The sequence below is a fragment of the Geotrypetes seraphini genome, chromosome 6 (genome assembly GCF_902459505.1).
Source record: "Geotrypetes seraphini chromosome 6, aGeoSer1.1, whole genome shotgun sequence".
Classification (NCBI taxonomy): domain Eukaryota; kingdom Metazoa; phylum Chordata; class Amphibia; order Gymnophiona; family Dermophiidae; genus Geotrypetes; species Geotrypetes seraphini.
In genome coordinates this window covers 66378008-66401910 of record NC_047089.1, presented here as the reverse complement: position 1 = coordinate 66401910, position 23903 = coordinate 66378008, and the positions used below count along the sequence as shown (strand labels likewise).

The window sequence follows — 23903 nt, the reverse complement described above, 5'->3', positions numbered from 1 at the left end:
TTATAAAGAACCCACTGCTAAATGTGTTTGGGCACATATGCTAGTGTGATAGGAACTGATGCCCCAATGCTTGAAAACTTTTAGTGGTGGCAAGACTCATTTAAAACAGTATTACTGGCATGGAAGCTTTCCTCCCAGTACTCAGAAGGGTTCTCGGGGTCTGTAACCGATCCTCATAGCAGTCACCGAGAACCCTTTAAAATGCATTACAAGGTGCTCATTAGTATTTTAATGAGCTCTTCTTGAGATGCACAAAACAAGTAAAAGTAAATCTCTCTCAACCCGGTATTTTTTTTTTTTTTTACCAGTTCGATGGAGCTTCGTGCATCTGAGCCCGAGTGACTAGAGGGGCCAGTGATGATTAACCACCCACCCACCCACTCACTCCTCTGCTTTAATGGTCAATCAGCATCATACTATTAGTAAGAGAAGGGTTGGTCATAGTGAAAACCTGAAACATGACACATTGATTTCCTTTCCTCAGCTACAGAAGATGTAGATAGAACCTCAGGTAGTGTAGTAATTAAGCAGAGACCCTTTGGCATCTTGCTGTCTTAAAAGCAAAGGTGCATCACAAACTAGTGGAATTCTATTGATTTCTAGATCTGATGTAATATCTAATTTGTTTAAAGTGACACTTTAGAACAGTGTAACATAAAAGCCAATAAAAGCTACATGGCATTTTCAAACTAATATACCACCTCCTCTGTATTAAATGCATTTATCAACCTAGAAAAGTCCTTGGAGCATTGGAACACTGTGTTTTTTTGCTGGAAACTAGCAGTTTCTCTAGACAAAGTAATCACTTTACCTTTTTAACTTTTTGTTATCATCAGTGTGCTCTCATGATGACCCTTTATAGAAATGGTTGGGTTTGGTACTAGACACACTGCATGCTACATCAACAAGATTATTGCATCAGCTTCATTGTGACAATTCTGACTTAACTCCAGACAATTAAGCAGTGCTGAATACAATGATGTTATTTGGTGCTGTGGAATTTATAAAACAAGTGTCATCCTGTCTTTTTATACAGTGTCTTATGAATATCTTGCTGAAAATATTTGTCATATCAGTTTTGATCTACTTTATCACCATTAATAATACTTGGGGCTGAGAAGGCAGCAAGCCTTGGCTGTTGCTTAGTAGAAACACATGCTGCTCAGTACAGAGTACACTGCTAGTATTTTCTGTGCGTTAGTCCATGCCGTAGACCAAACTTTGCGAGGCTGTTTGCACACTAAACTGGTGGCTGTGGCTCGAGGGCATCCAGAAGTTCGTGGATGTCAGCATGATTGCATCAACATTCAAAGGTCCTCCAGTCGCCAGTGTGTGTGTGGGGGGGCTGGAAGGGAAGAGGCATGGAGAGGCGCCGGGGAGGACGAGAGGCGCTAGCTGACTGCCTACAGGCTGTTCCTCTTGCCGCGAGAAGCACGTCCTGTAGGCAGCTGGCACCTCTCCTCCTCCCCGGCGTCTCATGACACACCTGGAATATCGGGTGGCACACATTTTGCAATACACTGCCTTTGACCAAGAGCCATTACTAGAAGATTAGCAGGTAGGAGCATGATGGTGGAAGTTGAAAACATTTGTCAAGAATTTGCAAATGAAGACTTAAGAACAGTGAGAGTAGCTATTGATAGAAGCCAGTTCCTGAGCAGCAGTATCGGTTAGTCTCATGCACACAAAATAAAAGTGGACTTGTTCGTTGGTGCTCAGGGCTTACAGTGGAATTAGAAACGGTTCAAACAAGGGCAACTAACATGATTAAGGAGATGGAACTCTTCTCAAATGAGGAAAGGCTTAAGAAGTTAGGGGTCTTTAGCTTGAAAAAGAGGCATCTAAGGTGGGGATAGGATAGAGGCCTTACAGAATCCTGAGTGGAGTAGAATGGGTGAACCTAAATCAATTGTTTACTCTTTTTAAGAAGGGACAAAGACAAGGGGACGCTCCATAAAGTTATATGGTAATACTTAAAAAAAAAAATTTTCACTCAACAAACAGTTAAGCTCTGGAACTTGTTGCCAAAGGATATGGGTACAGCATTTAGTAAATATGAGTTTAAAAAAGGTTTGAACAAATTTCTGAAAGAAAAGTCCATAATATGCTGTTAAAACAGATGTAGGGAAAACCAGTACTTATCCATAGGGTCAGTAGCATCAAATCTTGCGATTCTTTGGGATTTTGCCACGTACTTGTGACCTGGATTGGATGGAATTATTGGGCTAGGTGAACCCATGAGTATGGCTATTCTTATGTTCTTAAGCATTAAGCAATCTAGGCCACTGCCTGGGGTGACAGCTTCTGGTGGACAACAAAGAACAGTTGCAGTCAAGACAAAAAAATAATCTGCCTGTTCTTTGAAAACTGATCACCTTCCCCACATGTTAAGTAGTCTGCTCACAAAGATAAATGATTTTTGGAAATTCCCCTTCAGGTGTCTCTATCTAATCTATCTATCGGAATGGCCAGTAGGAAAAAGGAGATATTGATACCCCTGTATAAGACTGGTGAGACCTCATTTAGAATATTGTATACAATTCTGGAGACTGCACCTTCAAATAGATATTACTTATCATTTTTATATCGTTACTAGACATACACAGCGCTGTATATCAAAACATAGAAGAGACAGTTCCTGCTCAAAAAAGCTTACAATCTAGTCGAGACAGACAAACTGGACAAGAATATGCATCTGTAAACAGGATTGAGTCAGTCCAGAGGAGGTCTACTAAAATGGCTGGTGGTCTACATCATAAGGCTTAAAGGGGCAGACTTAAACATATCAATATATATACTTTGGAGGAAAAGCAGGAAAGGGGAGATATGATAAAGACGTTTAAATACCTAAGTGGCATAAATATGCATGAGGTGAGCCTCTTTCAATTGAAAGGAAACTCCAGAGTGAGAGGGCATGGGATGAAGTTAAGAGGTGATAGGCTCAGGATTAATTTAAGGAAATACTTTTTTTTACAGAAAAGGTGGTAGGTGTGTGGAATAGTTTCCCAGTAGAGGTGGTAGAGACAAAGACTGTGTCTGAATTCAGGAAAGTGTGGGACGGGCATGTGGGATCTCTCACAGAGATGATGAGATGCTGCGTATGGGCAGACTAGATGGGCCATGCTATTTGGCTTTTATCTGCTGTCATGTTTCTATGTATATAATATTTAAAAGTATGATGTCCAATTATTATTATAAATTAACACTTTGGTATTTTATTATGAAAAGTGGTTAAGCAAATATATGAATAAATATAAGCGATATGCATTTTTATAAGATTGTTTTAGGAGGCATGAAGAGATAATAATGATTGTAAGGTCTGATTCTCCATCTCTGGGAGAGGAAAGCTAAGAACCTGAAAGTTAGCTGAAGGTTCACCTACAGTGCCTAATACCTTTGTATTAAGTCTGCCAGTGGTTGAGGGTGCTGCAAAAACAGTGTTTAGAGCCTTTCTGAGGGAGCAAATTGCAGTCATCATGTAGCAGTGATACCTAGTGGCCAGGCTCAATCTCCAATAATAGGGTTCAAATGAAGCCTGGATTTGTGACTGCTGACTGAGAATAGAGCTAAATTAATTCTAGTCTATTTTAGGCTTATGTGACACTTTTCCTCACAAAAAGGAATATCACAGAAGGACATCAGTATAGCATAGTATATTCAAAATAAAATCATAATGCATTAAAAATACTCATAAATATAGCAATAATAAAAGCTGTACTAGCTAGAGATTCTAAATACAACCTACCACGTTCTGTACATTCACTGGTGGCGTGAAACCATGTGGCATAACTAAAAGATTACATTTTTTCTATTTAAAAAGTTCCAACATAATTTTATACCATATAAAATATTGTATGCTATTCTTTACATTTTATAACTTACTTCGGTGCTAGAACCAAATTAGTTTATAGCAAAATAATGAAAATCACAGCATGAAATACAGTAAATACCTCAAACTTCAAAATTTATTTATTTATTAAAAAATTTATATACCGCATACAACTAAGCGGTTTCCATATCGCATACATAAAATTCTTGTTTCCCTCCAATTATCACATATAACATAGACACTATACCATAAGAAAACAATATTAGAGGCAAAACCAGCTCATCCAGGAATCCCACCCTTTAGCAGTCCCCCTTTCTCATAATAGGCCAGGCTCCTAGTGACTCTAAACAGAGACCTCGGTGGAACTAAAGGGGCTCTTAAAGGAAAAGTCTACAAGTGTGTTCATTCTACTGCCCCTCAATATCTCTCCTCTCTCCTTATACACCTCCCAGAGAACTCCGTTCCTCAGATAAGCCACTCTTAGCTGTACCCTTCTCCTCCACTGCCAGTTCTAGACTTTGTTCCTTTCATCTAGCTGCCCCCTATGCCTGGAATAAATTACACAAGTTTGTCTGCCAAGTCCCTTCACTTACCTTGATTAAAAGCAGACTGAAAACCCACCTTTTTGATATAGCCTTCAATCCTTAATCCTACTCCTCTGCCCTTCAAACCAGCTTACTGATTAACTGTTCCCCTTAACTGTATCCATGACATCCTGTTTGTTTGTCTTGGCTGTTTAGATTGTAAGCTCTTTTGAGCGGGGAATGTTTCTTTCTCTTTGTGACTGTACAGCACTGCGTACATCTGGTGGCACTATAGAAATAATAAATAGTAGTAGTAGTAGTAAGTCCCCTTCGAATTGCTTGCTAGTGTTGATCTCTGGCTAGCATCTGTCCTTAGGGCGAAGGCAAGTGATGCTATCAAGAAGCACAGCCAAAGTCTGATTCCATGGTAATGAGAAAATGGATGTAGATGGATAATTACTGTCCTTAGTAGTTCTACCAGCTTCTTACCTGTAGTGCAAAGTAGGTGTGGGTGAATTCTTCCCCATCTGCTATGTGTAAATCACGTACTTACTTTTGCGTCAATGGCAAGTGACATTGGTACAGAAGTGGCTGGATCACTTTTTGAAAGTGAAGTAAAAATCTTTGTCTTTAGTCTTATGTCTCCCTATGAAGCACTTCTATTACTACATTCTGCTCTCACTTTGAGGCAATCTTTATCATTTTGTATGGTTCTTATCCATTGGACCCCAATGAGTTATGTTCCATGCAAGGTGATGCCTGTCGATAACCAAAATCATATGCACGAATACAGGACATCCGGTACTAGGAGAGAGCCCCCAGGAAAGAGACTTGGGAGTACTTGTGGGCAAATCAATGAAACCGTCTGCGCAATGTGCGGCGGCGGCGAAAAGGGTGAACAGAATGCTAGAAATGATTAAAAGGGGATCATGAACAGATCAGAGAGGGTTATCATGCCATTATACCAGGCCTTGGTACATCCCCACTTTAAATACTGTGTCCAACACTGGTCGCCGTACATGATAAAGGACATAGTACTACTCAAAAGGGTCCAGAGAAGGACGACAAAAATGGTTAAGGGGCTGGGGGAGTTGCTGTATAGCAAGAGGCTAGAGAAACTGGGCCTCTTCTCCCTTGAAAAGAGAAGATTGAGAGGGGACATGATTGAAACATTCAAGATATTGAAGGGAATTGACTTAGTAGAGACAGAGAGATTGTTCACCCTTTCCAAGGTGAAGAGAACGAGAGGGCACTCGCTAAAGTTAGAAGGGAAATGATTCCGTACAAACATAAGGAAGTTCTTCTTCATTCAGAGAGTGGTAGAAGTCTGGAATGCTCTCCCGCAGGTTGTTATAGGGGAAAGCACCCTTCAGGGATTCAAGATAAGGCTGGATAAGTTCCTTCTGGAACAGATCATACGCAAGTAAGGCTAGATTCAAATACGGCACTGGTCTTTGACTTAAGGGCCGCCGCGTGAGCGGACTGCTGGGCACGATGTACCACTGGTCTGACCCAGCAGCGGCAAATCTTTTTTTAATTTAATTTTTTTATTTTTATAAGATTTATAATAATTAACTAAGAATTAACTCTTGTACAGAAAAAAAATGATAATAGTTTATAACAAATTAAAGCAAGGATGCATACATTTACATAAGAAATGAAAAAGATCAATTATCCTTCTAAAGTCCACAAAAACAGAAGCAGGATCCAAGAATAAAATAAAGCAGACTATTCCTCTATCGGGTAACATAGTAGATGACGGCAGATAAAGACCCGAATGGTCCATCCAGTCTGCCCAACCTGATTCAATTTAAATTTTTTTTCTTAGCTATTTCTGGGCAAGAATCCAAAGTTCTACCAACTATTAAAAGCAAACAAAGTTGACTAGAATGCTGGAAAAATGGCCAAATTATAAACTACTAGTCTTATAGCCCATTACATTAACGGGTGCTAGAATATATGTGTGTGTGTCTCTCTATTTCTTGTTCTCTCTCTCTCTCCTTAGCCGCTTTCTGTCTTTCTTTTTCCTTGGCTGTCCATCACCACCCCTTGCCTGCTCCCCCTGTCCATTCTCCCTTCCTTTTACCTCCCCTGTGTCCACCACCACCCCTTCACAGCTCTCCTTATGCAGCAGCAGCCCTTCTCCCTTTGTTTTAGCTGCCCCCTGTCCAGCAGCACCTTCCTTCTCCCTCTGTCCAACTTTAGGCCTCCGTTCCTTTTTCTTCACCCACCCCCTGTCCATCAGCACCTCTTTCCTTCTCCCCCTGTCCATCAGTAGGCGTCCCTTCCTTTTTCTCCCCCCCCCTCCTTCTTATCCCTATGATACAGTTACCTTGCTCTGCCCCTGATCAGAGGTTCCCGACAGCCGCCCAGTTGCACCCATTTGAAAAGTTCCCTCTGCGGCATCCCGCACCCCTCCTGACGCGACTCCCGCTGTCTTTCTTTCTGTCTGTCTCTGTCCCTGGCCCCCTTTGTTATATCTCCCTGCACCTGTGTCTTTCTTCTTCTCTTTCTGTCTCCCTTCCTCCCTCTGTCTGTGTGTCCAAAGCAGCATTCCCTCCCCCTCAATTTCCTTCCCCCCACACCAGTTTCCTGTGCAGCAGCATTATTGTTTCCTCTACCCCCTTTCCCTTCCCATAGTCGCGACTAAAAACGCGGGCCCGAGTCCTTTGCCGGCGGCCCCCCTTCCCTTCCCGCGGGTCCGAGTACACATGGCGATTCAAGCAATGTGTCCACCAGTCTTTACACGCTGCTTCGGGTCCTTCGGAAATCTTCTTCTACCTTGCCTCTCCTCCACCGTCGGGAGTCAGCGCCAGGAACTTTAACGGCTGGTGGTTCCTCTTTGAAACTGTGACGCCGCTGGAGCCGGGAACGTGTCCACCAGTCTTCACACGCTGCTTCGGGTCCTTCTACTGTCCTGATTTACTCTGGCACTTCCGGAGCAAATCAGGGTAGTAGAAGGGCCCGAAGCAGCGTGTGACACGCTGCTTAAATCGCCAGTCGGGGCCGCGGTAAGGGAAGAGGGGGGGGTGGCGGAAATCTTCTTCTACCTTGCCTCTCCTCCACCGTCGGGGGTCAGCGCCAGGAACTTTAACGGCTGGTGGTTCCTCTTTGAAAATGTGACGCCGCTGGAGCTGGGAGACGATGGAGAGGGCAGGGGGTGAGCCGCGCATGCGCACTTCCTAGCTACAGCTCACAGAAAACGGACCCACGCTTAGAAAGTGCGCATGCGCGGCTTACCGTTTTATTATATTAGATGTTCTAGTTATTACTCCCCTCAAGACGTCTAAAAGATATAAAAGCTGTTAATTGTGCGGGTTCAAAAAACACATATTTAACAGAACCAAAATTAACTAAGCTTTTACATGGGTACTTAAGAAAAAAAGTTCCACCAATCGAAATAATTCCTGGTTTTAGAAGTAAAAATTGCTTTTTACTTTTCTGGGTTTCACGAGAAACATCTGGAAATATTTATATGCGGAGACCCAGGAAATCTTTCATTCTATTTTTGAAAAATAACTTCAAAATCCGTATCTTATCTGACAGTAATGCTACTGATACCAATAAAGTAGAAGGTTGAACTAATTCACTGTAAGATTTCTCCGAAATGTTCGTAACATTTAATTTTTCTTCCAGCAGTGGCAAATCTTATGTTCTTATATCTTGGATCCATTGCTGTCATTTACCATGCTATTGTATTTTATATTGCATTCATGATTTGGTTGGAAGTATGTCCACATTAGGTTGAACCTGTGCACCATTGCAACACTAGGATTTGATGGAATTGGGAGACATTCTTCAGAGGAGTTTGAACTTTCTACATTCTTAATAAGTCAAAACAATTTTAAATCCACCATAATTGATTAAAAGAATTCTCTAGGGCTGTGTCACTTCCTCCCTAGAGTTTCCTTTCCTTTCCTTTCAATTGAATAAGACTCTCCTCATGTGCATTTATGCCACATAGGCAGCTAAATATCCTTATTATATCTCCCATCTTTCCTCCAAAGTATACAAATTGAGATCTTGAAGTCTGTCCTCCATATGCTTTATGATGAAGATCACTGACCATTTTAGTAGCCATCTTCTGGATTGACGTCATCCTGTTTATATCGTTTTGAAGGTGCAGTCTCCTGAATTGTATACAAAATTCTGGATGAGGTCTCCCCTAAGGCCCCGCTATAGGAGGGGCCTTAGGCGCTTGGGCCAATCAGGCCCTAGGATTCTGTGGGTTGGGCAGGGGAGGGGCGGGTTCGCCTCATTTGGACAGAGGCGGGCCTGCTGGTTGGATGGTGCGAAGACCCGTCCGGCCAACTTGGCGATAAGCTTGAGGGGGGTTCTGGGGTGGGGGGTTCGTTGGGGCAGGGTCCGGCAGGAGAGGTTGGGCACCCTCCTTCCGTCGATCTTTGGGGGGCGTTGAGGGGTCCAGCAGGAGGGGTTGGGCAACTTCTTGCCGGCAATCTTCGGGGAGGCCGTTGGGAGGGTCCGGGGAGGGCAGTTAGGGCATTTTCTTTGGGGGGGTCATTGGGGGGGGGTCTGGCAGGAGGGATTGGGTACCCTCCTGCCGGCGATCTTTGGGGGAGTGGATTCTTTCGGCAGGAGGGGTTGGGCACCCTCCTGCCACGAACGTCGGGGGGGGTTGGGGAGACTGGCGCCCATAGTTGTGGCCACTATACTAATCGCGGCAGGGAAATCCCTTGCCGCGATAAAGTATAGCGGCCATGTTTAAACTCTAAATAAAAACCCGATTCTGTAACCGGCGTCTGCAACATGGACGTCGGTTATAGAATCGGGTTTACTTTGGGCAGGTTTTGTTCCGATTCTATATAGGATGCCCGGTACGGGCGTCCTATATAGAATCCGGGCTCTTGTGTGAAACAATGTCAAAAGCTTTTCCAAATACACCACATCTAGTGCTATTCCTCTTTCTAGCTTTGTTGAATTCTGGCCATGTGAAATGGTCTAATTTGATATTGGGACAATTCTTTTTGATAAGGAAATCGTATGACAGACTATTTAAAAGACCCATGAGGTAGGCCAAAAGCCGAAACACTGGCAGTGTCGGGTCTCTTACAGAATAAAGAATTATTCGTCCCAGTTCTGTTGGCATGTACATTTCTTTGTGGGTGTTAATATTAAACCACACCATCTGGTAATCACTGAATGTCAGATGATCACCCACTATAGTATCAGAAACACTCTTCCCATTTGTAAGCAGTAAGTCCAACAGTTTTTCCTGTAGAGAATCCAGGATCTGCCAGGATCTCCCTAATTCTAGGATATCCTACAGTAAGGATGCCCCAATCAACATCTGGCATATTAAAATCACCTATTAGTAATACTTCCCTTTTACAGTCATATTTTGAATGTCTTCTATTAAATCTCTGTCCACTTCTGTCTGTGAAGGAGGCCTGTATATCATACCAATAATGTACATTTTCAATTCCCTCTTTCCAAATTGACCCATAGTTCCTCTTCCTTACCCTGTAGGTCCTGCAATTATGTGGCTTTAATATGAGCTATAACATGTAATATCCCTCTCCCTCCTTTTCTTCCTACCCTGTCTTTCCTGAACAGATTATAGCCTAGTATAACTGTATTCTAGTCATGGTTCTCCATGATCGTCACTAAATCCAATTCAGCCTCTTCTATCACAGCCTCTGGATCCAAAAACCTTATTTCCCATACTACAGGCATTGGTATACAGTATCCCTCTGAAATTCGCAGGGGTGGTTTAGGAGCGGATTGGAGGCGGGAGAGGGCTACAGGGGCAGCAGCGGGTGCTGAAAAAAGACTGATGTCCTGCAGGATCGTTCTTAGCATTTTCTGATCACCTCTTCCGGGAACTAAAGTCAGGCTACACCAATCGGGAGCTGCTTTGACATGCTATCTAGCTCGTCAAAGCAGTTCCTGATTGGTGTTGCCCAACTTTAGTTCCCAGAAAAGGCGGTCAGAAAATGCTGCGAATGACTGAGTCTGTGATTCACAAACCGCAGATTCACGGGGGTTTACTGTACAGTGCTCCCCCGCGAATTCGCACTCATCGATTCCCGGTCATTCGTGGTATTTTCCGAACCACAAATGACCGGGCAAGAGAGGGCAGCTGGAGCACCAGCAAGTGAAGGAAATCACTCGTGGTATGCTCTGACCACCTCTTCCTGCACTAAAGTCAGGCCTCACCAATCAGGAGCTGCTTTGACATGCAGCTTCTTATTGGTGATGCCCAACTTTAGTACAGGAAGAGGCAGTTGGAGCATACCACGAGTGATTTCCTTCACTCGCCGGCGCTTTGGCTGTCCTCTCCGGCAGCCCTCTCCTGTCTCCCCTGCTAAAAACCTTATTCGCGATTATCGGGGGAGTACTGTATACTGCTTTCCAAACATTGCCCCTTTCCCCCATTTTTGTAGAGAGATTTAATGATTTATGTACCTGAGGGCTTAAACTTACCAGGGGGCATTGATCTCTCGGCCCCAACGATTCTAGTTTAAAGTCCTCTTTAGTAGGTTAGCCAGGCTGCTGCTGAAGATGCTTCTTCCCTTTTTGATAGCTGTACACCATCTCTGCTCAGCAACTCTTGAAAAATCATCCCAATAAGGGAACTTCATGGAAAAGAAAGTTACCAGGTCTCAATATATCTTGCTGGCTACCTTAGATCCTTGGTAGGGGGTGGGTGTCATTTACCATTTTTTTCTCTTATTTTTTAGAAATAATTATTTCTTATTTCTCACTTTTAATGCTTAAATGTACATACAACTTTCAGTGCAGTAAGAACGATATATATAAATATTCATTTTGGTGACAACATACAGAAGGAAGAAAAGGAAAAATGCAATTAGGTTCCTATTCAAGTAGAGTTGGGTAAATGGAAGTATAGAGCTATGGTTAGAGTGAACTGATAAGAAGACAGGGCTTTGAGCTTCTGAGTCTCAAGAATTTTCAAGATTTGTAGTTCAGTGTTTTGACCACTGTCACAGGTCTCCATATACCTTGAACATCTCTGTAAGAAAGAAAAAAACACGTACAATGTAACTTTGAGCCAAAAAATTCTTAATTCTTAAAAGAAAAGTATTTCATTATATGATTAAAAAAAATAATAATCTAGAACCTTTTTGCAAAGACAGCTTTCCAATGATGTAGTCCATAGATGACCAACCCAAAGTGGCAGTGCTGCACATTTTCCTGCAGAGGAACCTGGACTTAATTTCTTGGCCAGGTCCTTCATTTTCTGGAGATACTGCATAGGTAGCATTCATAGCTATGGGGGGAGGAGAATGAATATCAGTCATTTAGATAATAGAGGTCAGCCAGCAGCTGGTTTTAGGTTGCCTGATTACATGGTTCCAAAGGGGACCCCTTTGTATGTACTCAATCAAGAACTGACTGTTGGGTTAAGAGAGTTAGGAGGCATATATGAAATTATGGGGGAGGGCTCCCAAGTAGCTACAAATGAAGGCTTGTGGTGATCCACCCTCTATTAGGCTAGAGCCAATTGAGCTGAAAGCCCAAAGGAACAGGAGGAAGGTTACAAGCAAAAAATCCCATAGATACGTTGCAGTCCATAACTGGATAAAAAAAATAGTTTGTAGCTAAGAGTTTTTAATATGGATTTGTATGTTGAGCCACACCTTTATATGATAAATACTGATTAAGGAAATTGTTCACTCTCTCCAAGGTAGGGAGAATGAGAGGGCACTCAAAAATTGAAAGGGGATAGATTCCGTACGAACGTAAGGAAGTTCTTCTTCACCCAGAGTGGTAGAAAACTGGAACGCTTTTCTGGAGTCTGTCATAGGGGAAAACACCCTCCAGGGATTCAAGACAAAGTTAGACAAGTTCCTGCTAAACAAGAACGTACACTGGTAGGGCTAGTCTCAGTTAGTGTGCTGGTCTTTGACCAGAAGTCCGCCGCGTGAGCGGACTGCAGGACACGATGGACCACTGGTCTGACCCAGCAGCGGCAATTCTTATGTTCTTAAGTAAAGTTGGGTAAATGGAAATACAAAGGGCTGTTGATAATTATGCTGTTTCTACAACTCATGTATAGTTGTTTTTAATTATTTTAACTGATCTTTGTCATTTTTTCTTGTTAAGAATGTAGACAGTAGTGAAGAAGAAGCAGACATTGGCCCAAAGCCTGCCAAAGGTGTTGTGGAGTCCTTTCTCGCTCGAGAATTTGAACAGAGAGCTCAAAGAATGAAAGAAAAGCTTACTTCTAAGGAAAATGTAAGTTTTGTTTAGATAATTTTTAGGGCTGTCACACCACCATGCATCCAATCTGCAGCTCAATGCACACTGTATTCAAAATTTTAGGCACAACCCCCTGTAGGGTTGTTGGTCTAGAAGTAAACCAAGTAGTAGTCAAGAAATAAGCTGAAGATGCTATACTAAAATTCACATTATTAATTGATGAATTATTTTAAATTATTTGAGCAGCTGATTTAATTCTCTTCATTTAACAATGGCCATAATATAATTGTTTCCACAATGAGATTGGGTGGTAAAGCATTAATCTTCGCCCCCTCCCCCACCTTCATTATACAAGTTTTCAGTCATGGCATGAAGCCCAAGAAAGGGTCACCTTCCATTCATAACTTGTAAATGTGAATTATAATAAAATCACTTAGTTGCAATGGGGTAACCTAAGGCTGTAGTAAGTTGAGCAATATGTTTAGAGAGAGAACAGATTTGAACTTTGAGTTTTTCAAAAACTAACTTGGATAAAATGATTTTCTATAAGTGATGAAGTATCTGTGACTGGTACACTAAAACAACTTAGCAAACACAATGGGCCTCTTGGCCATCATCTACTATGTCAATGTTTTAGAAACTAGTAGGCCCACAGCATTTTGAAATTTGCTGGCCACAGACTTGGTTTTCAGGATGTCCACAGTGAATATTCATCAAGTACATTTGCATACAGTTGATCCAGTAACTAGGTAAATTTACATATTTTGCTCATTTAAAAACCAGACCTGTTTGTAGCCCCTAATGACCAGTATTGAGAAACCTCTGCGTTAGCACAGATTTCAGTTGATAGGTCTCACTAAGGGCCGTTTAATGTGCCAGTTTCACCTGGAAAGGCAACAGTTTCCACTCAAACATTTATGTAGCAGAATTCCAGAAAATGTGCTAATCTGCATTATTGGCTTAAGATTTAGATTTTAAACTATCATCACACCTTGGAAGCTTTTATGCCACTCCAAATTTATTAGAATGATGTCAGTTTACACTAGTTACTACAGTAGCACCACAAATGGCATCACATATTGTATCTCATTAACAGATGCTGAATATACAGTATATTAATCCAAAAGAACTAGCAATAATATCTAACAACCATTATCAATCCACTATTTTCAATATTATTTTCAATTTTATAATATCTCGTTGTCCCCTTTTTTTAAGGCTTCAGAAGCAGTACTCTAGACTGTAAGGCTTCTGGAGCCTTAAAAAAGATATGTTAAAAATGTAAATAATAATGAAAATAGTGGATTGATAATGGTTGTTAGATATTATTGCTAATTCTTTTGGATTAATAATATATGTTTTTGAGCTAGCTGGAATAGATAGTGACCACATTTAAGGCTTCTATTAAGTTTAAAACTGCACGTAAACTGTATAGTTCTCAAAATTATTCAACAGTAATTTAAGTGCATGAACAAGAGAAATCCTGCCATTTACAGCCTTTGGAAAGTTAAGTCTTCTATTGTGTGACCCAAATGATGTTGCTATTCTTGGTTCTTCCTGTCCTGTTACTGTTATTTTATTGATTGTATTTGCCTGTCTGGGCTGTCAGTGCCATTTTCAATAAAAATAATATAAAAAAAAAAGAAGTAGGAACAATAGATCAATATGGCTCCCAGGAGGGTTCTTTTAAGTGAGGTTAAATTTAATAATCCCCCACCTGAGCACACTGTATTGATGCACCTTCTTGTCCAGTTTGTCTGTCTTGACTAGATTGTAAGTTCTTTTGAGTAGGGACTGTGTCCTCTGTGTTTTGATGTATAGTGCTGCGTATGTCTAGTAGTGCTATAGAAATAATTAGTAGTAATAATTTGCAATGTAATATGAATAAAACAATTATGTAGAGAATCATTTTTTTCTTCATCTGGGAAAGGGTGGACCTAAGCAGCTCAAACGAGAGTCATGGATGACTGAGCTCCCACCGGAACTGAAAGCCTTTGGACTTGTCCCAAGGACATTCAAAAGGAAAGCAGATGAAAAATCGGGAGACCGATCAGCGTGGACAGATACACCGACTGATAAGGAGAGGAAAGCTAAAGTGAGTATCTGTGTGCCCTCCACTTATGCCTGTCAGAAAGGTCTGTGTAAAGGCTGATGTGCAATCTTCCAACAGTGCACATCAATGTGGAGCTTCTTCAGAGCATATGAACTTTTTAGGAGGCGTGTAAATATAGTATACTTAGTTGAAATGGTATATACGTAGGATGATTGATTTGGTATAAAGATGTGCAATTAAGTAGGGTGATTGATTATTGTATAAATGTGCTGGTATTGAAAACCATCTCAAAGAGGATACAGTAAATGAAAATGAAAAACTTTTATTAAAGAAAGTAACGGAAATGTGTGAGCAATGGAATCCTTTATATTTATCTTGGTGGGGGAGAGTTCAAACAATTAAAATGATGATATTGCCTGTGGTTTGTTATCAAATGAGTATGATACCAGTTTTTTTTCAGGGGTCATTTTATAAAAAGTTGAATGGTATTCTTACAAAATTTGTTTGGTTGGGGAAAAGACCTAGAATTGCTTTAGTAAAGTTACAAAAAAACAATTGTGGAAGGGGGGGTAAATTTTCCAAATTTTTATAGGTACCATCAAGCCTATATTTTAAGACAGGGTATGTATTGGGTCCTTCCAGAGCTCATGGAGAATGTCCCAGACTGGTTGTATTTAGAATGGCGACTCATGTTTCCTATACATTTGGTTTATCTTTTGAGTATACTAATGCCTAATAGATACAAAGGGAATAGAATTTTGATTGATACTTGGAAGACTTTGAGATATGTTACTAAATTATCACCTATTCCAATTTTTAAATCATTAAATCAATCCATTTGGCTAAACTCCAAGATTAAAATAGGCGGCCATAAAATTCTCTGGAAACAATGGATCATTGCAGGAATAAGAACTTTAAATGATGTTATTTCAAATGGTAAGCTGCTTAGTTTTTCACAGCTGCAACATAAATATGGTTTTAATAAGTCGCAAAGTTTTAAATGGTTGCAGCTGAAGCAGGCTATTCAGGAGGGGTTCCCTGAATGGAAAGTTCTTGATAATCAATATAGTTTGGAAGTCCTGTGTTTCCAGGCGGATTTCTTGGGTCACCAAGCCGCTAAGTGGTATAAATTGATATATGGTTTTACAAATAAAAAATATAAAACGGGTCTCAGAGACATTTGGAGCATTGAGATTAAGCATCAAATTTCTGCTTCTCAATGGCCACGAATTTGGTCTTGGAGAATTAGACGTACAGTGTCGGCATCTATGAGACAGACTTGGTTCTTTTTGTTGCATTGAGCTCTTTTGACCCCAGTACGTTTACAAAAGTTTGATAGCTCTAGATCTAATAAATGTTGGCACTGTAATCTAGAAGCAGGGACTTTGGATCATCTAATTTTTTATTGTCCTTGTATTAACGCCTTCTGGAAGTCAATTTGGTCTCAAATTAATTATTTTCTTGAAAATCCAGTTGCTATGTCATATGATACAATTTTGTTTGGAACAATGATGAGAGCAAAGAGTCAAATTTCAGCAAATAATAATAAATTACTAATGATTATGACAGGAGTTGCCATTCAGTATATAACTAGAAATTGGAAAGATTATACAAGACTTAACTATACTTTTTGGTGGAATTCTATATGTTATATTTATAAAATGGAACGAATTCTTGCTATGCAAAAAGGAAATTATAACAAGTTTAAGGGCCATTGATTGAATATTCGAATGATTAGACATTTTTTTTAATAGAAGAATAATATGATATGGGATTGGGAGGGTATAATGTGTGAGATTCAAATAAAATGTTGATATGTGTGGAAGGGAAGGGGGGAGGGGGGATAATATAAGATTTAATATTATATGAATTATACAAGTGAATTGTATGAATATTGAATGATTATTGTATACTTGTTATGAGATATGAAAATGAATAAAGAATTGGAAAAAAAAAGAAAACCATCTCAAAAAATGCTAACTCTGTATTGTAACACCTTTATAGAAGCTCATGTAGACAGCTCTGAATTGACTCCCAGTAAACATAAACTTGAATTAGGATTTCCTTGAATAAGTAAATTTGGGGTTTTCTAGAAAAATCTTGAGATCCCTAAGCATGCTGTGCCACAATGGGGAATGTCTTGGAAGCTGTGTGTGCTATAACACATTACATGAGGCATTTTATTATCTCTTATCCTAGATGAAATGTGTGATTGGAAATGCAGAACAGTGCCTCTTATGATTAACGGTGCATATAAGAAAGACCACAAACTGTTGTTTTTCAGGCTCAGAAAATATACAAGAGGCTGATCACTAAAGAGAAAGATTCACTAATGAGAATTTTAACTCCTGTAAGCTGTTTTTTATCCTCTGTATCTCTCTTTCCACCCCATCGCCGCCTCTTTCTCTCCATTTCGTTCATCTTACAGCCTCTCTCTTTCTTCCATCTTTCTTCTCAGCTTCCCATCCTTATATCAGATTTTCATTATGCTTTCAGAAATCATCAGGAAATATACACATAATTTTTTCAGGGCAAGCTGTGGGTTTCCAGTGTACAGGGCAGTATTTACATTTGTACCTTCCTCATATTCACATCATCTCTGGCCCCTTGCCCTCCTCCAAGGCGGTCAAATTCCAGCAGACAGTAGGAGACAGCAGCCGGTGGTGCAGTGGGCCTGATGCTTCTCTAATCTGCTCTTCCTGTTGCCTATGTATCTCCTGCCTACACATGTCACGGCTTAGTTAAGCTGTCTGACCTGCCTGGTGCTCTATAGATTTCTGCTACACACTGGGAGAATTGCTTACAACAGTGAAAATGAGTTAGAGAAGCACCTGGCTAGCTGTGCCACGACTCCACTTTCCTGCTGTCAGCTGGGATCAGATATCAGTGTGAGGAAGGAACTAAAAATATGGGAGAAATTATACTTCCCTTCACGGAATTCCAACAGCGATGGTCTCTGGGCTTAACAAGCTGTTACATGTATATACAATTGTGTCACTATTTCACTTCCCTGCCATCAGGTAGTTTGTAAGTTTTGGAAGTTAGATATGAGATTTTCTGAAAGTAGATCCCATGGGAAGGATATCAGTGTTGTGGTTTCATAAAGAATTGAATGGTTGACAGCCATCTAAGACCTATCATGGCTTGGTAGAAGCCTGGGACAGGGATCTGAGCAGTTCTTTAGGCCTCACCATCTTAGAGGACATTATTAAGGCTTTGCCGAAAGTGGAACATAGTGCTGAGCTTCAGGAATATAATTTTTGTTCCATATGCAAGACCTATTTTTCACAGAAGCAGGCCTTTCTTTGTTGGATGTGCCAACTCTCCAATATATGTGAAAAGTCAGGAAGTAGAAAATTTACTTACCCATAGTTTGTAGCTATGCAGGCAAATAGTCTTTATGGGTGGCTTTAAAAGAATTTTTTGCAATTTATACTTGCCATACTCTCAGTTTAAATGAAAAATTATTCTTGGGTAAATCATATATTTTGGGGAAGAAATATATACTTGTAACCACTGGGGTGTTTTGTTTGTTTTTTTGCATTGGAGGAATTAACTTCATGCATTAATGCTGTGAGAATCTTATGAAATAGAAACATAGAAAGATGACGGCAGAAAAGGGCCATAGCCCATCAAGTCTGCCCACTCCATTAACCCTCCCCAAACAACCTCCTAAGGGGTCGCTCACAGGTGGCATCACCTCTACACTACCCTCGTAAAGATCCGAATTGGGCATCCCATTTATTCTTAAAATCTTGTATGCTGCTGGCCGCGATCACTTGCTCTGGGAGTTTGTTCCAATGGTCTACCACTCTTTCTGTGAAGAAGTACTTCCTGGTATCCCCATGAAATTTCCCGCCCCTGATTCTTAGTGGATGTCCTCTTGTGGCCGACGGACCCTTGAAAGAGAAAATATTGTCTTCCACCTCTATGCGGCCAGTGATGTACTTAAATGTCTCAATCATGTCTCCCCTCTCCCTACGCTTTTCGAGAGAGTATAGCCGCAATCTGTGCAGCCTGTCCTCGTATGAGAAATCCTTAAGCCCCAAGATCATCCTAGTGGCCATGCTCTGAACCGACTCAACTCTCAGTACGTTCTTACGGTAGTGTGGCCTCCAGAATTGCACACATTACTCCAGATGAGGAAGCAAAAAATTTCTTAGCAATCTGGAACTCTTACATTCAAATTTTGTCCCCCAAGAGCCCATAGCCACTTACTGAATGTGTTTCAGGAGAAAAAGAAAGTTGCCTCTGTTTGTTTTTGAAATCCTGGATAGGGAGGGGGGGTGGTTGATGTCTGCCTTTATAGTACATGATCTGTAGTAGGATTGAGGTTATAAAAAAAAAAATCTAGATTTCAATTTCAGTTCTAGTCTTCATATTGTTTGACTGTTTGGGAAAAACCCCCCCAATAAACTGATTTTTCAAAAGATGTGGCAGTGAAAGGAAAGAGGTGAAATGCTTATTTATAATGTGCAGACATTAACAGGTACTTAAAAGAATTAGAGCTCAGACTCTTAGGCCCGGATTTCCTAAACTGCAACATAAGTTAGGCGGCGGTAGGTGCCCTACCGCCACCTAATTGTTTTTAATTGGTGTTAATCGGCATGGTAATTGCATTATTTAAAACCAAATAAAAAGTGATTTTAAAAAAACTTAGGAACCTGAAGGTGCCTGCAAAAAAGGATGCCATAATCGTATCTACAGAGATGCCTAACAGCACATTAGGGTAAAGTAGGCATGGTTTATGCTGGAAATAACCTTAGGCGCTGTTAGGCATCTCTGTAGATGTGATTCTTGTCAAAGGTAGGTGAAATGTAGGCCTACAAAAACCTGGCCTACCTTTCCGGTGCCTACCTTTGACGTTAGCCGTGATTCTACAAACGCATGATTGACACGTGATTGGTGGTATTTTTTTTAGGTGGCCACCAATTACGGCGTCTTTTGCAGAATCTGGCCCTTAAGTGTCTCCACCCAAGATTTTGATTAATAAAACAATAATCAACCTCCCATCCCTTCCAAAGAATGATCCTGCAAAAATGCATAATTGGAGTTCATACTCTTAAATTATTAGTTTTAAGGTTTAATATTAGAGTTTAAAGTTACATTAGTAACAGCTAGAAAGCTTCCCTCTAGTACTAACTACCAGATAATACATTATGGAGTAATATAAAACCCTTCAAGGCCAGTTTGCTCTTGTTTTGGAGAGTGGTAGGAGAGGGAAATGGGTTGTGTTTCTGTTTTGATATTTCTTTTGTGTGCTGTTTCTTTGTGTGATTTTGTAAGGGTGGCCTTGATACAGTTACACTTTGGTTTGTGTTTTTTATGCTTCAATAAAAATTTATTGTTACAAAAAAAATAATCGGGGCCAATTTTTTATATGCTTCAAAAGAAGCCAATGTGCTTTAAGGGGAATTATGTGATTTTGTGGGAGTGACTTTAATATAGTGTTGAATTACCAAAGGAACAAAACAGAAGGAGACTAGAAAGACTTAAAAGAGGAGTGTAAGGGGATTTACTGTAACTAATGACTAATTGTGAGATAAAGTCTGTAGTTTGGACAAATCATATTCAGTATGGAACTTAGGGCAATTAGATAGCGCCAAGAAATATTGGAGGCCTAATGACTATTTACTTTACTTTCAGATGTAGAAGTGATAAAACAAATTAAGTATGCTGCAATTGACTAATTGTAAAGGAATGATGATCAAAAGCAGGACCCTGAAATAGTGTAGGTGATAGTAAGAGGCAAACTCATTATCATAGCTTCTTATAAGAAAAAAGAGAAACAGAAGAAGTTAGACTCCCTTTCTTCTAGACTCCAAACAATAGAGCAGGACCATATGGTAGGTAGAGAGGGAAAGGTGACATGGAAGGCAGTAGAGAAAGTTAGGGGGTGAGGTGAAAGACTTAGAACTAGAAGAAATTAATTTTAAATTGTTAGACCCATTTTGAATTTGATAATAAAGCAAGCAGGGCCCTGGCTTTCAAACTCTACAAGAACAAAGCTCAAAATGATAATCTGAAAGTTTCTACCTCTCATGATGATATTGGAGAGCAATTTGTGAGATTTTGTAAGAGGCTCTACATGCCTGAACGTGTCATTACAGATGTTGAGATTGATACTTATGTCTCTGGGGGTCACTCTTCCAAAACGAACACCCATAGGGTTGCTAAAGCCAATCTCTTCACAGTAAACTCTCTGGGACATTAATCATTTTGGAATGAGAAATTGCCTTTAGCACTTTAGGGAGTCCCTTACAAAAATGCTTAATTAGATGAATGAGCCTGAGACCCACCCTCATTCAGTGTGAGTAGAGGGAATGACCAGCCTCGATAAGCCAGGTAAGGACTCAACGACTTGCAGCTCTTATAGATTCATTTATCGGTTCGAATTGGATTATATATCGGAGGAAGTAACATCAGCAGTCAAGATGGTAGCCTAACTGTGAGGCTGTGTCTACACCCTATGCTAATCCCAGTCAGCTTCAGCAACTGTACCCATGTAAGCACTCTGGTAGCAGTGGAAAGTTGCCTATGAACTGGCTCCCTATAATGGCAGTGAAAAAGAAGCCAACAGTGAAAAGGTGCTGAGCTTGCTGCAGAGAAGGTGCCAGTGTGAGGTCCTCATGGCACACTAGCCCTGGATGAGGGAGTGAGGCACATGGTATCAATCTCGACGTAGCCGGAGGATACTGAAATGGCTTTGCCGGTGCCCCCAGCTCAGATGGAATGACTAAAGCAAATCTGCAAACCTGGATGCAGGAGCTGAAGGTGGAGATTGGGTCAGTTAAGGACCAGATCTTTATTTGGAAATAGGTTGTCAAAACCAACAACACTTATTAAAAATTATTTTTCAGTCAGAAGAGCAAACTTGCCCTTTTAATGAGAATATCCTCTGAGGATGTCACAAACTGAGATGTATTTAGCATATTTATAAATGATCTGGAAATCAGAATGACAAGAGAGGGGATTAAATTTGCAAATGATACAAAACTATTCAAAGTTTTAAAACACATGCAGATTGTGAAAAATTTCAGGAAAACCTTAAGAAATTGGAAGATTGGGTATGCAAATAGCAAATGAAATTAAATATAGACAAATGCAAGGTAAAGCACATTGGGAAGAATAATCCAAATCATAGTTCCTTGATGCTGGAGTCCACCTAGAAAAAGATCTAGGTGTCATCGTAGACAATACAGTCCAAAAAAGTAAAGATGCTAGGAATTATTAGGAAAGGGATGGAAAATAAGATGAATATTATGCCTCTGTATTGCTCCGTGGTACAACCTTACCTTGAGTATTGTGTTCAGTTCTGGTCACTGTATCTCAAAAAAGATATAAAAAAATTAGAAAATGTTCAAAGAGTGACCAAAATAATAAAGGAGATGGAACTCCTCATGAGGAATAGCTAAAGAGGTTAGGGCTCTTCAGTTTGGGTAGACGGCTGTGGGGGGGATATGATGGATATCGACAAAATATTTTTACTCTCAAAAAGTACAAAGACTAGGGGATACTCAATGAAGTTATGTGGTAATACTTTTAAAATGAATAGGAGGACATATTTTTTAATTTAACAAATAGTTAAGCTCTGGACCTGGTTACCAGAGAATGTGGTTACAGCGGTTAGCATATCTAGGTTTTAAAATGTTTTAGACAAGTTCCTGGAGGAAAGCCCATAATCTGCTATTGAGACAGACAAGGGGGAAGCTCTGCATACTGTGGGATCAGTAACATGGAAACTTGTTACTCTTTGGGATTATGCCATGTAGTTGTGACCTGGCTTGGACACTGCTGGAAACAGAATACTGGACTAGATAGATCATTGGTTTGACCTAGTATGGCTAATTTTATGTTCTTACTGTACATCCAACTAAACCAGTTCTCCAGATTGTTTGGAAAATTAGTTGCATCCATGATTCTCTCCTGTTTTACTTTACTTGCACCACATGTAGAATATTTCTCAAAGCGGAAAAACAGTGAGGGAGACTCTTGGTATTCAATGCCTTTTATTATTCACAAGACTGGATACGATCGTTTTTCGGCCCAAAAAGGCCTGACATAGGAGTCTGCAGTAAACTTGTTTTAAAGTCACTGTCTTTGTAAATCAATATTCAAAAAAACAACAAAAATGGCTCAAATAGCCTGCACGGCTATACTGTCAATGAAGATTGCCACAAGTGTGTGAACAGTTTCCCTCTAAACGAGCCCTTTTGGTCCAAAACACAATTGTGTCGAGTCTTGTGATATAATAAGTCATTGAACATCAAGAGTCTCCTTCACTGTTTATTTTTTCCACTTTCCAAGTTTTGGGAAGTTGTTTTCTCCTGTTTTTCTGGGAATATTTCTCAAATACAGTTTAAAAAAGACCAAAGAATCAGGAGTCTGGGAAATAAATGAGGAAATTTTTCCAGGACATGCAAAGGAGTTTGAATAGTCACATTATTAGAAACGGGAGAAGAAACCCCTGAAACTCCAGCTTCTGGGGGAATCATAGTATCCCCTGATACTGGGGAGGTATCCTTTTAACAGCAGGTTGAGTGGGGGTGCGGTTTGACCACCTGAGGACAGCAAATCTGCAAGGGAGGAAATAGAACTAGAGAATGACACGGTGACTGTTTCCCATGGTAAGCTGTGACAAACCCGCAGGAACGGGGAAAATTTGGGCCATCTGCCATGGGTATTCTGGAGAGAATTGTTGCTGACAATGAGACATTGGGTGTATCACTGCGACCTAGAGAGCAAAAGACAAAGCATGATGAAGTAAAAGAAGCGGTGCTTTAAAACTTCTCTGCCGGAATGCAGAAGCTAGTTGAACGATATAACAAATGTGTTGTCTTGCATGGGGACTATGTGGAAAAGTGATATGTTCAATTGCTCACAGTTACTTCTATTAAGGCCATTAAATGTATTTTTCCTTAACTTTTTTATTTTCCCTTGTATTTTTACCTTAGCCTTACTTAATAGCTGCCTCAATTAATGCCAGCACAATGACTGCACTATCCAGATATTCAATACTACTGCACTTGAATTTAGCCAGCTGAAAGCTGACCCCAGTATGTTTACTTTCTTTGTGCTATTCTGTGTCATAGTCTTTAAAGACAATACATAATCCACTATCTGAGTAAATTAGAATAGCCTTTTTAGTACCCTAAATTATTCAGACCGTGGACTGAATATTTCCTCTATCGAGATCTGCCCTGATACTATCCAGACAGTTGCCAGGGTGGTCTATAAGTATATTCAGACCATGGGGGTAATTCTCAAAACAGTCGCCTAAACGTTTGTGCTTGGATGATGTGTGCTAAGCATG

General features: G+C 40.4%; 1 protein-coding gene across 1 annotated transcript in view; it reads left to right on the top strand.

Annotated features, from left to right (window-relative positions):
* GPALPP1 (GPALPP motifs containing 1) overlaps positions 1-23903 on the top strand; it is an 81378-nt gene that overhangs the window by 28967 nt on the left and 28508 nt on the right. The window contains exons 5-6 of the mRNA XM_033949166.1: positions 12442-12573; positions 14468-14632. Coding sequence (XP_033805057.1) covers positions 12442-12573; positions 14468-14632 — 297 coding nt within the window. The remainder of the gene's footprint in view (positions 1-12441; positions 12574-14467; positions 14633-23903) is intronic.